This window comes from Schistocerca cancellata, chromosome 3 (genome assembly GCF_023864275.1).
Source record: "Schistocerca cancellata isolate TAMUIC-IGC-003103 chromosome 3, iqSchCanc2.1, whole genome shotgun sequence".
Classification (NCBI taxonomy): domain Eukaryota; kingdom Metazoa; phylum Arthropoda; class Insecta; order Orthoptera; family Acrididae; genus Schistocerca; species Schistocerca cancellata.
The window spans coordinates 275,671,342-275,685,284 of record NC_064628.1 but is presented as its reverse complement, the minus strand read 5'-3'; the positions used below and the strand labels follow the sequence as shown (position 1 = coordinate 275,685,284).

Here is a 13,943-nt window from a genome sequence, read left to right as displayed (position 1 = left end):
TATTTTCGAGGATCCCTGAAAACTTTCTCATGACTATATCACAGCTTCTGTTGTTGATAAAATGCCTCTTTTATGTGACATAGTTCCACACTAAATATTGTCCGCTGCGAAACTTGTCTACCCGTCAATCATCAGATAGAAGAATTGATATTAAAATTAAGTGTTTCTTATCGCTGCCTGGAATTTTATTATTATTGTACTCTGAAATAGCTTTGAGAACATTGGGCAATCGTGACCGCATGTTAACTAAGAATTGAAAATATTTTTATAATTAACGTACAAAATCTGTAAAATTAACAGACTAGTAAAGCAAGACAGGAACGCAATACTGAAGTGAAGTGGTACAGCATTTGAGATACGTGAGTTGGGTTCTGGGAAGCATGGAGAAAAATGCAGAAAATGGAGGTGCAAGACCTCTTTCAATTTCTTCCTTCAGATTTAATGCAATGATCAACACTGAGTAAGCCAGGACTTCCCAGTGCTTTAGAATATGTGATCTTATTGGGGAAAGTGTGATTGAAGATCTGATACACGCAGCTTGTTGTAGCAGTCGCTGGTGGTAAACGTGGATTGACTACTTTAAATAAATACAGCATTAACACGAAAGATCCTGACACTGACTTCCAGAAAACATCATAGAAATAAAAACGACACTTAACTTCGTATTTTCTGTCTGCACCCAAGGTTACGTAATAACGACGACACCAGGGGGACGCTAAACTCTGACCTATTTTCCTTCACGCCCTTGGCTTACCTAATAGCTATTTCTTCCCCAGTACTGTAATTTAGGCAGTTTGTTCCGCCAATTCCTACCACTTATTTCTAGTACGACGTGGATTACCAAAACGTTACAGTAATCAAATATAAATCTTACTTCTATAATTGGCTCATCGTAATCTTCGAATCTCATTCGAAAATGAAACCACAGAAATATCGGCAGAAACTAAAAAGTACTTTTTTGTGGCTCATAACGAACTGAAGACAAATGTGTGAGGATGGGACTATACGAACTGCGTGTAAATTTTCTTTCCATCTGCAGTTCTGATTTCGATAAACTGTATGAACTTCTCGTGTTACTGTGGCTGTGCACTTCTCGTGTTACTGTGCCTGTGATTCCTGATTTTAAGTTCGTGAAATTGAGTTACCTTATTATTTCAACAGATAAAATCTGTGTGCAGATTAACTCGTTTGAATACCTTTCTGGCTAGCCTAACACTGCTTGTTCTTGGATTTTGTTCAGTTAATGGACTGATGATTTTGAAATGAACAGGCGTGTTCTCTGGCACTGGTTATTGATGGGACGTGTAAGTAAACAGTGTAGCAATAGAAGTTAGGGTGCAGGGTGGCCTATGAAAGTGTATGAGCGATATTTTCGGATTAAATATCATCCGTTTTATTTCAGTTTTTGATCTTTAATTCTGAAAACAACACATTGCCTACACCACATTCTGTTAGAAAATGTTACATTTATGTATAGCGAAGACTTTGATGGCGTCGACTTTATTTGTCACAAAGTGTGTGTGAGGTAATGTCCAGCAGGTCAATCGAGCGTTACCTTATACGTGAATATCAGTCAGATTCTTTGAAAGACTGACCTTATCAAATTTCAAACGATGCATTGGTACATCTCACGACGCAGATGCCAGCAGTTTTTTACTAGATGCTGAGCCTGATGGCGGAGCGTTAAGGCACTGGGTTCGCACTGACGAGGAACAGAGTTAAAATTCTGTCCTGTCCAATTCGAATCACCGCCCATTCCGAATCAGGTCTCCTGTGATTTTAGAGAATCATCCTCGAAAACGCCGCTATGGTTTCTTCGACAACATTACAGTAGATTCCTTGCCTCATCTGTCCTAACTCTTACTCCGCATCTACTCACCAGTCAATGAAGTGTTAGGCCCCAAACATCTTTTAACGACGTCACATGAAGTTCTTTGAAAGCTGAGTTACCTCTTGTACTCTTATGGCTCTTCTCTTCAATGCAGTTACTAAGCAGTCCAATGGTGCCTTTACATCTGTGCGCCGAGCGACTGTACTTGTCCCACACGCAGGCAGAGGCACGCATATGTGTTGCATGCCACTTCCTCAACATGTGCGTACAAGTAATTCCATAATTCCATTGATACCTGTGTTCACATTGGGCGCCTCTGCTTGAGTACGGAGCAAGCTACAGCAGCACAGCGACTAGCCGCAAGGGGCACAAGTGTAAACTCACATTTAGAGAGCCATGTCTGAATTAACAGTAGGGTAAAAATTGCGTTACCTGTGTCACGGGATCTAGAATGTCACCGTCGCTTGCGTCCCGGATGATCTTTTTGTCCAAGGCAGCTTGGATGTTACTGCAGAAGGCCTGTAAGTAGAGTTTGCCATCACAACGTTGGTCACCCGACAAACCGTACGAGCCATCTCCCATGTAGTACGGGGGCCCGCCCGCCGCAACGTAGAACAGCCCCGGCACTGGGTGTATGTACTGACTGGTGAGGTGTCTGGAGACTCCCGTGGTGAGGTCAGTCACTGTCAATGTGGAGCCCAGCGCGTCGGAACTGTAGGCCAGCAGACGGCCAGCTGGACACGCCTCCACCTGTGTAGAGAGAAAACGTACCTGGCCTAAATTCTGCTGCTCTGTTACGTGGCCTATGCAAGATATATAGCACAAGAAAAACAGTGGAATTTCTTCACGGTAAACAACGCTTTCATCCCTTGAAATGGATGCTAGGAAAACAGAGCACGCAGCCCACTGGAGACAGCGATGAAGTAGCTCTCATGAAGACAGAGCCTAGGGACCTAAAGTTAGATGCATTCTTCCTCCAAGGTCACGCGCATTGACTTGTCGTGGTAATGAAGATCCGCCGAAACGTGATTCTACAGATTGTGTCACAGAGGCGTAAGGAGGGGACACTACAGTGTGTTCGGGCTATAGGTGTACACAAACAAATCTTTATAATGAAAGGACTCGACATTTTAGGTTGCTCGGTCTGTGGGAGAGAGCACATATTTCCACATCTTGGAGAACTATGCAGTTCCACAAAAACCTCAGACGTCATTTTCCAGCAGAATGGTGCCCCATCCCACGACCATGAGGATGTTACAACATTTTTCTGTGAGATGTTTCCTGAGCGTTGGATCGGAAGAGGGAGAGAGGGGGCGAAGGGGTTCTAATTATCTGGCCACCTCAGACTTCCGATGTGATTCCTCTGGTTTTCAATACATGGGGGTTTCATCAGGGACATTGTTTACCGAATAAGGGTTCGAGACCTCGTAGGCTTGAGACAACGGATCTACGCCACAATAGAGGCCATGATAACCGTCATGCTTATGAATAAGTGCCCAGATGTGGAATACCTTTCGACACCTGTAGAGATTGAAACGGTGACCGCACTGAACTGTGCCAACAAGAATAAAAAGTTTGAGCTGCTGTGTAAAATTTGGACAAATAAGTTATAAAACTTAACGGGTACAGAAATAAAAACAAATGTTTTTGTATACCTGTAGCCCAGACACCCCATATACTGGAGAGACAGGCGACTGAGGAGAGGAGATGTGGATGTTTTCTTGGAAGTACACATTCTCACCTGATCGCCTACCAGTAAATGTATAATACAATTTCTGGAAGGGTCAAAACGGGTCACACAGATCAGAAGTAGATCAGCACACTTTTTCATACCCCTCAAGTATAAGACGCACGTCTCCAGAAACCGCTAATTTGTTATATCTATACTGGAGGGAGAGATTGGTGTTTAACGTCCCGTCGACAACGAGGTCATTAGCGACGGAGCACAAGCTCGAATTATGTTAGGATGCAGAATGAAAGCGGCCGTGGTCTTCGAAGGAAATATCCCGTCATTTTATCAACACTAGGAAAATAATGAAACAGTTATCATACAGACATAAACATAGGCCACCTGTAATAGACTAACATAGCTAATAACTTACATTGTAATTTCAATAAAGTAATATTTTTATAAGCTCCTAGGCACAAGAAAAATTTTTCGTTTCGTCTGTTTATGGACCAGTGTTGCTCCCCCATCACTAGTTTCAGCAATTGTTTAAATGAAAATGTTCACCCTAACGTTGTCGGGCCAGAATATAATGCGTGTACACTAGTAACCAAAGCATACCAAAGTTTCAAACCTAGCCCTGTTATATGTCAAATTCTGAGTTCTCGATTAGTTAAATGTCGATGATATTACAAACCACCTGTTGTGAAAAGAATTATGATAGTGCTGAAGGTGACCAAATTAAGCTGTTAGCAGCCCTGAACTGGAAACATGCACGGGATACGATGGGAAGAGAACTATAGTGGAGTATAGATAGGGGTAATAATCGAGGAGGCAACTTGGTTGATGATGAGCGGTCTTAATATGAGGGGGGTGATGGAAAAAAAAACCTGGGTTGTATTCAAAAATGAAGGCTGGTCTGTTTTCATCAAGAGGAAAATGTGGCAGGGGACAGGGTTCCTAATGAGATGGTATCTGGTTCGAGCTGTTTAAAACAGATACGTTACAAAAATAAGGAGTTACATTCGATTGTCTAGAAATAGAAGTATGTTGAAGTTACGTTGGAGAACTTATGGGTTTACATATATACAACAGCCTAGTAGCACTGCATATTAAGCCCATCGTGATGTTTAAAATTGCAGCATGTGTGGGCGTATGTTGGGGTTCAGTGTGGATTAGAAGATGGAAAATCTTACCACCTGATAAGAGACTCAATTAGGACAATAAGCACAACTGGAAAGCTATTTGGATGCACGTTGTTCATGAGTTTGATGGAAGTGACAATTCTGGCGAACTGGAGTTTGGGCGTTATTCAAATAGGAGAATGCAGCTTCAATGAACGATTTGCAGCTGTGAAGTTTTCAGTATGCTCGTTAGTGGCTCAGCAGAAAGTTCGAACTGTGAACCTAATGTTGATCGTAAATAGGTGCGTGTTTCATATTAATTTGCAGCTGACAGTAAGCATGAGACTTCTAATGTGTCGATTAATTAATCAAAAGTGTAGAAAATAGTTAGGTACAAAATGTGGAAGCAGGAGCTGCAGGCAGCGCGGAGTGGCCCCGCGGTTTAAGGCGCTATGTAATGGATTCAGCGGCCCCTCTCGCTGGAGGTTCGAGTCCTCCCTCGGGCATGGGTGTGTGTGTGTGTTATTCTTAGCATAAGTTAGTTTCAGTTAGTTAAGTCTAGGGACCGATGACCTCAGCAGTCTGGCCCTCTAAAAATTCACATACACCTGAATATTTTGAACAGAAGCTGCAGATTATAACTCGTGTAATTATTGCTCACGTTACGATACGGTTTACCTTAAAGAGCCTTAGCTATTCTGATGACAAAGTTCTTTCATAACTGTTTATTTTACCCTTTACAAACCCTCTTGTTTAATAGTGTGGTAGGTGGACAGGAGGGGAATGATTTAGGTGCGTCGAAGTGTAAAGCAAATATAAGATCGTACAAACCACAGAGACTAGGAATGCGCTTGAAGTAATATCGAAGGTGGTTTAATTTGTGTTGTTCATGGTGACCAATGAGAGACAAGTGCGTATCTTTAAATTTGAAACGACAGGCAGAGGTAAGTTTTCTTTTTTTATTATGTTTTCTGTTAATGTCGTATTATTTGATACACACCTAACTCAGTCTCTTTTATGGTGTCTACTGCTTATTAGTTGCAGTATAGATGAGACGTCAGTGAACGATGAGGATAAGGGAGTAGTTAGAGTTAGGCCGGCCAGAGTGGCCGTGCGATTCTGGGCGCTGTAGGTCTGGAGCCGAGCGACCGCTACGGTCGCAGGTTCGAATCCTGCCTCGGGCATGGATATGTGTGATGTCCTTAGGTTAGTTGGGTTTAATTAGTTCTAAGTTCTAGCCGACTGATGACCTCAGAAGTTAAGTCGCATAGTGCTCAGAGCCATTTGAGCCAGTTAAAGTTAGTGAGAAGTAGAATGTCAAGTGAATAGCCTTCAGCTAGTTGACAGGTAGGAGGTGATGTTGTAGAGAAATGAGTAGAAGGTGGCCTTCTAGCAGGTCCGTAGAATCCTCTTCACTACTTCAAACAGTTAAGCGTGGGAAGAATTCTACGTCATTCCTGATGTTTTATTGTGCGTAATAAGTTTGTCATAGATTCGTAGCTTATGGCGTTCAAGAATGTTGGTATGGACGGGCTTGATAACAATAAGGATGGATCCAGTGTCCTAGAAACTCTGGAAAGCGGCGCCACGAAGGACATTATCAAGGTGTTGGAATGTCAGTGAGTGGCTTCTGTTGTGAATATCTACAGATTTACAGATTTACAGATTGGATAGAATATACGGTAGTGAGGATTAACGGTAGATGCTTAGTTAGATCGAGGACTTCTGAAATAACGTGGCTCAGTAAGTTGGAAGCTGCTAGTACCATATAAAGTACAGACTCATTTTCGTGGACGGTTTGCAGAAAAGTTCCGGAGAAGGGAATAAGTATTAGAGTAGCGGTTTATTAACATAACTCGGTGCGATTCTTGAACAGGGTTTGTTACTGGTAGCAAAAACCTTATCTGCTTTAGGCGCACGTTCCTAGGATAAGGCGGTAGCATACGTTCGTGATTAAGTGCGTTAATAACATATTTAGTTTCAACACACACATAGCTCATACTTATCAAAAATTTGTCCTCGAAAATTCTATGTAATGAAATAATTTTCTCAATGCCTGTCCCATAGTCTTACAGAAGATATTCTGTACGATCGTAAAATTGTGTGGTCCCTAGATCAACACGGACTTCGTGCAGTACTTTTCAGCTGCAGATCAACAACAACGTATGGTCTCTTTCACAACCAAAAGTTGCATCTATGGAGGTGCCTGGGGCATTATTACGTGGCGAGAGTCATTCTTTTTGGTCTTAATAGCTTAACCATGCGCAGACATATTACAAGCGTATATTGAGGTACCCTCAGAACATGTCAAGGGAGTTCGTATACAGATGTTAATTAAATTTGCTGTGATGTTAATTGTGAGTAGATCTTAGTGCCTCTAGATTTTTCCATTGGAAAACTAATAGCCGTTAAAATTATACATATAAGTCTGGATACTTACCCAAATTATAACATACTGCGATTCGAAAAATGCGTTGTCTATTATTGTGATATTCACAATCTCGTCAGTGCGCAAGTCGAAGGTAATAATTTTCGGTGGACACACATTTTTAGGATTCGTCGTTATTTCTACGACGCCACAGTCGAGGGCATACAGCGTGTCATCGTCGGACCACGTTTTCTGAAACAAACAGCTAGAACAATACTGTGCTACAGCACCAGAGAAGAAAAACGACAGTGTGCAAAAACAGGCTACACTCTGGTTATTTATTCCTTGAGCTAAGACGGGTCAGACACTAACATAACTCGAATTTAATATCTGTTTCTTTTACAACTCTCTAGAAAGTCAGACATTTAAACGTAACTTCACAAATAACTACAGATACAATGCACTTATGTTTCACTTTCACTAACACGGGTTGGACAACTCTAGATCGAATTGAGGAAAGAAAAGTGAAGTTCTCCCAACTCTACAGAGCCTCGCTACTAATCAACAGAAAACTAGAATCTCAACATGTAGGCAAATTAGGGACATGATAGTTTCTCGTGAGCTACTGTAGCGTATCGAGTGGCTGAAGTAGGGAAGTTCTGTCATAAACAGGTAAACCTCTTATATCATAATTCCGGTCCACCATCCAGCTTTATTCTTCCCTCTAGGTATCATGTCGTTTCAACTCGCTGAGAAGATATCTGGAGATGAACTGGGTTGACAACAATCATCACCCAGAGCATGATGACGTCACTTTTGAACCGCATGGGTTGGACTGGCAAAACGCCTGTATTTTGTTGTACCACGGACTCATGAAGCGCTTGACACGAGACTGGTGATATATAACAACACTTACAGGGACGGAAATTTATAGTACAGGCCGTCGCCATAAATGAAATTAATTTTTAACATAAATCAAGTGTCAAACGGTTCTCTTTAACGTGTCTTCAAATGTTTGAAATTAAATGACAAATGACAACAGAAATTCTTGGTTTCGAACTGTTTATTAGTAATAAAGACTAATCCGAAATTTTCGCAAGCTTAAAAGTAATCTGCTCCTTAACTGTCGACAGCTAAAAAAGAGGCGGCTGCTTTCGAAAGAGGCCATTTCTCTCTTGAAGGACGTTCTAAACTGTAAAAGTAAGTGATAATATCAAGAAATTGCGTAGTACGTTATTGAACCGTCGACTACTATAGACGAACAACTTAGAAGACAGCATGTACACAGCAGGACAGAGAACGAAGATTCAGGTTTAATATCCTGTCCGCGACATGTTCGTTACAGAGGGGACAAGGTGGGACTTGGAAGTCAGCCGTATTTTTTGGGGGTAAATATTTTGAGATTTACCCCCTCAGATGATTTGGGGGAACCATGGAGAACCCACATCTGAATGGTACTGTTGTTTTCTGTTTTCTAAACAGGGACTCATGTCAAGTTTTTTCTCATCGTACTTGCCCGAATGAATCACCAGTTGTGTCATGTTTTGCAATCAGCGAAAGAATTTATTTTTCATCGCCGAATGACTCCGAAACTACTCAAGAATACTAGTCCAGTGCGTTATCACTGTCCCACATCACTCGGCACCTCACGAGAAATCTTGCGGCACCTAACAGTATGTGTGGAATCAACTGTGGGCAACTTTTGAGGCACGCGGGTCCACTTTTGTTGATTTCCGAAAATAATAAAATGTGATAGTGAAAATATCAGCGATTATGGGACGGTTTTATAAGAAATGACTTATTAATACTGTATACACCAATAAATACTACATTATCAGACTTTATAACATGTACAATGACATAAATACGCTTATACATAAAAGTGTTTGTCCTAACTTATATACTTCCTTAGCGACGGAAATAAGTTTTATTTCTGCATCAACAAAATCTGGAATATAGGGAACTGTATATGAAAGTGTGATGGTACTTAGTTTGTTTTTGCGCTTTGTATGCTGGACAAGACAAATTCGGCGAAAAAGTAAATAACGACATCCCTGAGATTAACTGTACAGCACATTTAATGTTGAACAATAAAATAATAAATATTTGTGGGTAGGGAAAAATTTCTATACATAAACTCGTTGGCACACCTGACAAACAGACATGATATATCAAAGGAATCTATAATTAAAAATTAATGTTCATGTAACTGTAAACCACCTGATAATGGCAGCATGCTACCAAAACACATCGTGCCAATGTACAGGGTGGTTGTAATTTAACTTTCGCTACTTGCAAGGGCTTCTATGATAAACGAGTGATCATAGGCCAATTAAACATTTTGGAAACATTTCTCACGGCATACAGGACAGAAATAACGAGTAACCCGCTGAAAGAAACACATTTTAATTTATCACGTGAGAGGGTAACATGTGTTGCGTATTATTTTACGTTTCAGGTTCCAAAAGTTGCTCTTTGTGAAGACCGTCTGCACCCACGACGGCCTGGAACCGCAGTACAGTTTTATCTATCGCTACCCGAAACGACGATGGTCTGTGGAATGTTCAGCTGTCGTGGCACAACTCGTGAACCGCTGGAAGATGGCACATCACGTCCAGAATTCTCAGATATGGCAACAAAAACTTCAGCGGTTTCTGACGCAATTGGCCATCAGCCTCTCCCAGGAGCAATTCCTAAACCGCCAGTTAATCCAAACTTCCGAATCTTGTTCAACATCGGTGCGGAGACAGGATCTCTCCATATTCCTTTAATACCTACAGGCTCGCAGAGAGAAGCGATGATAAAACAACGGTAAGAGTAAAGCCCTTCTCATCTTGTCCAGACCGATGAGTCTGCGACTGTAATGTACACTGGTACACGTGTTTCAGCCCTACGTAGCCGGACCAGTACCAGCGCCTAATGGCAAATTACGACTGTAACACTGCTAACAACGCGAATCCTGCAGCGTAAAATCTGAAAATTATTCCCATAAAGGTGGGTATTCATTTTGTTAATAGACTTTCGTCTACATAGGTACGTACTGACAGTTTCATTGTAACCATCCTGTCTAATGGTAAATAAAAAAAATATTTTATAAATTTTGTAACACGATCACCGGCTTCGACAGATGTCACACCACATGGGTACGTTTAACGAAAAAAATTGGTAGGATAGATTTTCTTAAACTAAACACTTGGCAGCCATTAACAACAGTCGTACAGTCTCAAAAAAAAAAAAAGCGAAGTTTCAATTTGCTGCCGGCCTGGTTGGCCGAGCGGTTCTAGGCCCTAGAGTCTGGAACCACGCGACCGCTATGGTCCCAGGTTCTAATCCTGCCTCGGGCATGAATGTGTGGGATGTCCTTAAGTTAGTTAGGTTTAAGTAGTTCTAAGTTCTAGGGGACTGATGACCAAAGAAGTTATGTCCCATTGTGCTCAGAGCCATTTGAACCATTTTTTTCAATCTGCTGGGACTGTAATGGCCAGCGTCTTCAGCATGAAAAATAATTTTCTGGAGGTAAAACAAGAACTGATTAATCATTCAAGTCAATAGTCCGCGAAAATACGGCAGAGGGGGGCATGGGCTAGAGTGGAAAGAAAGAAAGTGCAGTGAACATCATCACCCGTCGCTAAATTTCACTATCTACGGGGAAGCTGTTGGTTCACCCACTCATTTCGCCAGATTTGGCACCTTCTTACCATCACACCTTTTAACACCTGAAGGAATTTGTGACTGGCTGACGTTTCTGAGATCAATGAGGGGGTGACTGTAACAACAAACGAGTACTCTTTCTGAGATGGGAGACACATACATTACAAATGGAATCTGCTTAGTGGGTTAACACTGTGCAAGCTACACTGATCTGCAAGGAGACTGCATGTGAGCGATAAGTGCAAATCACTTGAAAAATCGGTGTCACTGGACGGCCTTATACTGATCTTGACCTCCTGTTCATTTCTGGTGAATTTTGCGACCAGGTGTATTCATTATCACAAACTCTTTCACTCATTCTTACAGGATTGTACACTAGCATCAAATGGCTGTGAGCACTATGGGACTTAATTTCTGAGGTCATCAGTCCCCTAGAACTTAGAACTACTTAAACCTAACTAACCTAAGAACATCACACACATCCATGCCCGAGACAGGATTCGAACCTGCGACCGTAGTGGTTGCGTGGTTCGACTGAAGCGCCTAGAACCGCTCAGCCACAAACTAGTACCATACACTAGTTTTACACTGGAATGCGAATGTGCAAGTAAGCCATCAAACAAAAGGATTAATGCTGTCGTAATGTATAGTTTTCGTGGTGCATTTTTTCCAGATTGAATGTTGTACAAAGAGTTCAGTGGTGCCTGTCTACATGCAGTAATGCATGTGCTGAGACAGCATACTCATAAATTACCACCTTTGTCTAAAATAGTCGTCGATGGGATGCAAGCAGAAGCTTCAACTGACCATTCAGATTAATTCCACTGAATCATCGTCAGGGCAAGACCAAAACCACTGCTGCTGTACCAGATTACACCTTTGCAACAACAGTGAAGTAAGCACTGATTATCACTGTTCTACAAAAAAAAAACTTTTTTTCTATTTCTGATAAAAAATATTGTGATCCTAGTTGTATTTTGAGTGCTGAATTGAAAACTGTTTTTGGTTTTTTTCTGTCAGGGATAGTTTATGTGTAATCGCAATTTTATTTCTGTTTTCAGTTTCTGATATAGTGCCGGCCGAGCGGTTCTAGGCGCTACAGTCTGGAACCGCGCGACCGCTGCGGTCGCAGGTTCGAATCCTGCATCGGGCATGGATGTGTGTGATGTCCTTAGGTTAGTTAGGTTTAGGTAGTTCTAAGTCCTACGGGACTGATGACCACATCAGTTAAGTCCCATAGTGCTCAGAGCCATTAGAGCCATTCTGATATAGTGCAGCAAACATGAAGTGAAATTCGACAAACAAATGCACGTCTTTATGATGTTATAAGTTCATCACATTAATGGAGGATGGGATCTAACATATAACACAGTAACCTTTGTGTATGCACTTTGAAGCATTTATCTGACATGAGAAATTACAGAAAATTGACAAACAATGAGCCACTGCCTTGTAATGCACATCACTTTTTTCTCTTCTAGTGTTTATCTTTCTTCTCTGGAATGATATTCCAGCAATAATCTGCTAACATAGAAGGTACTCACTTCCCTTCATAGCGCCTTTCTATGGTAGAAATGTCTTTATGGAATCTTTCCCCACGTTCATCCGATACGTCACTACAACTCTCTGTGAAGTAGTCCAGATGAGGGTCTTCTTCTTCTGAGGAAGTTTTCCGACACCATCTTGAAACAGTCCCATGCGGTTTTTTCTTTATCAGTTAAACATGCTTCAAAATTTGCATCTTTCTGCAGCTCCCTGATTTGTGGGCCCACAAATACACCTTCCTTCATTTTTGCAGCTGAAAGATGGGGGAATTTGGTAGCTAGATATGCAAACCCACAGCCTGTTGGATCCATGGCCTCCACGAATTGTTTCATCAGGCCAAGTTTGATGTGAAGCGGTGGAAGTAGTATATATTCAGGAGCTACCAGACTTTCACGTTGTACATTCTTTTCGCCAACTTTCCATCTTCACCTAGGCCATTTCTTTTTCACGTAGTGAGAATTTCGATATCGACTATCCCACTCGCAAAGAAAACAGGCATACTTTGTGTAGCCTTGTTGCATTCCCAGTACCATAGCAGTTACCTTGAAATCTGCACATATCTTCCATTTGTGTTCATTGTATTTTAATGAATTTAGCATCCTTTGTACGAATTCGTAATTCTATTTTGTCAAACTAGTGTAAGCTACTGGAATAGAGGGTATTTTATTTCCGTTATGGAGCAAAACACCCTTCAGACTTGTTTTCGATGCATCTATGAAAAGTCTCCACTCCTGTGAAATATAAGTAAAGTTCAGCACTTTCATCACGCCAGCAACGTCATTGCAAAATGTCAGTGCTTCGTCAGTTGAAAAATAAGAAATAAAGGCATGTTCTCTGTGCCTGAACACACAGATTTTAGTACTTTGGTGCAGTACATTATTCTCTTGTAATCTTGAACCAAGCAGCTGCGCCTTTTGGTTACTTAGTCCTAGATCAAGTACTAAATCATTTAAACATGCCTTTGTTAACAAATGTGGCGATGACTCACTTGTGCAGTGATATAAAGAATCATCATCTGTGTTTTCTTCAGTACTTTCACTGTCACTCGGAATTTGACCTCGAGCTCTTGAAGGTACTGGAAGGTTGTCAGAATGCTGCACTGGCATTCTCGCTTAAGGCAGATCCGGGTAAACAATGTGCCTCTTCAACTTTTTGTTTGTAAAACCGTGAATTTATGTAAGACAGAAATAACAATCAGTAACATGGTCCTTAGGCTCCCTCCACACCATGGGAACAGCAAACAACACCACATTCTCTTTACGTTTCCACCACTGAATTAGTTTGCAGTAACATGTAGCAAAACAGAAATGTGGTGCCCATTCTTTATCTTGGTCTCCTACCTCTACTCCAAAGTAATGTTTGTATGCTTTCTTTATGACTGAAGAAATTTTCTTCCTATTTCTGGCAAAAGTGATCTTCCCACAGGTGTAGCAGAAGTTGTCTGGCTTATATCGACATCCACGATGACGTGGCATTTCTGCAAATTTAAAAATACCACTTTGGTAATACACGTGTATTAAATTAATAGTAGGGAACTAGAGGAACGCTGATGTGTAAAAACAAGCAGTCGTTTTACCTTCAGCACCAGGCTCAATCAGTTTACACACAGGAACTAAAAAATTCAACGGTGCTCGGAAATATGACAGACAGTTACTTGTCAGCCAAAACACCCAATCGTTAAGACTGACACAAATTGCGGCTAACACCACTGTTGTAAACTCGATGCACCTGCCCCTAGGAGGCGTGAAGCTTTACTGC

General features: G+C 41.4%; 1 protein-coding gene across 1 annotated transcript in view; it reads right to left on the bottom strand.

Annotated features, from left to right (window-relative positions):
• Positions 1-13,943, bottom strand: part of LOC126176259 (protein yellow-like) — a 48,921-nt gene that overhangs the window by 19,542 nt on the left and 15,436 nt on the right. The window contains exon 3 of the mRNA XM_049923406.1: positions 2,264-2,581. Within this exon, the coding sequence (XP_049779363.1) occupies positions 2,264-2,581 (318 nt within the window). The remainder of the gene's footprint in view (positions 1-2,263; positions 2,582-13,943) is intronic.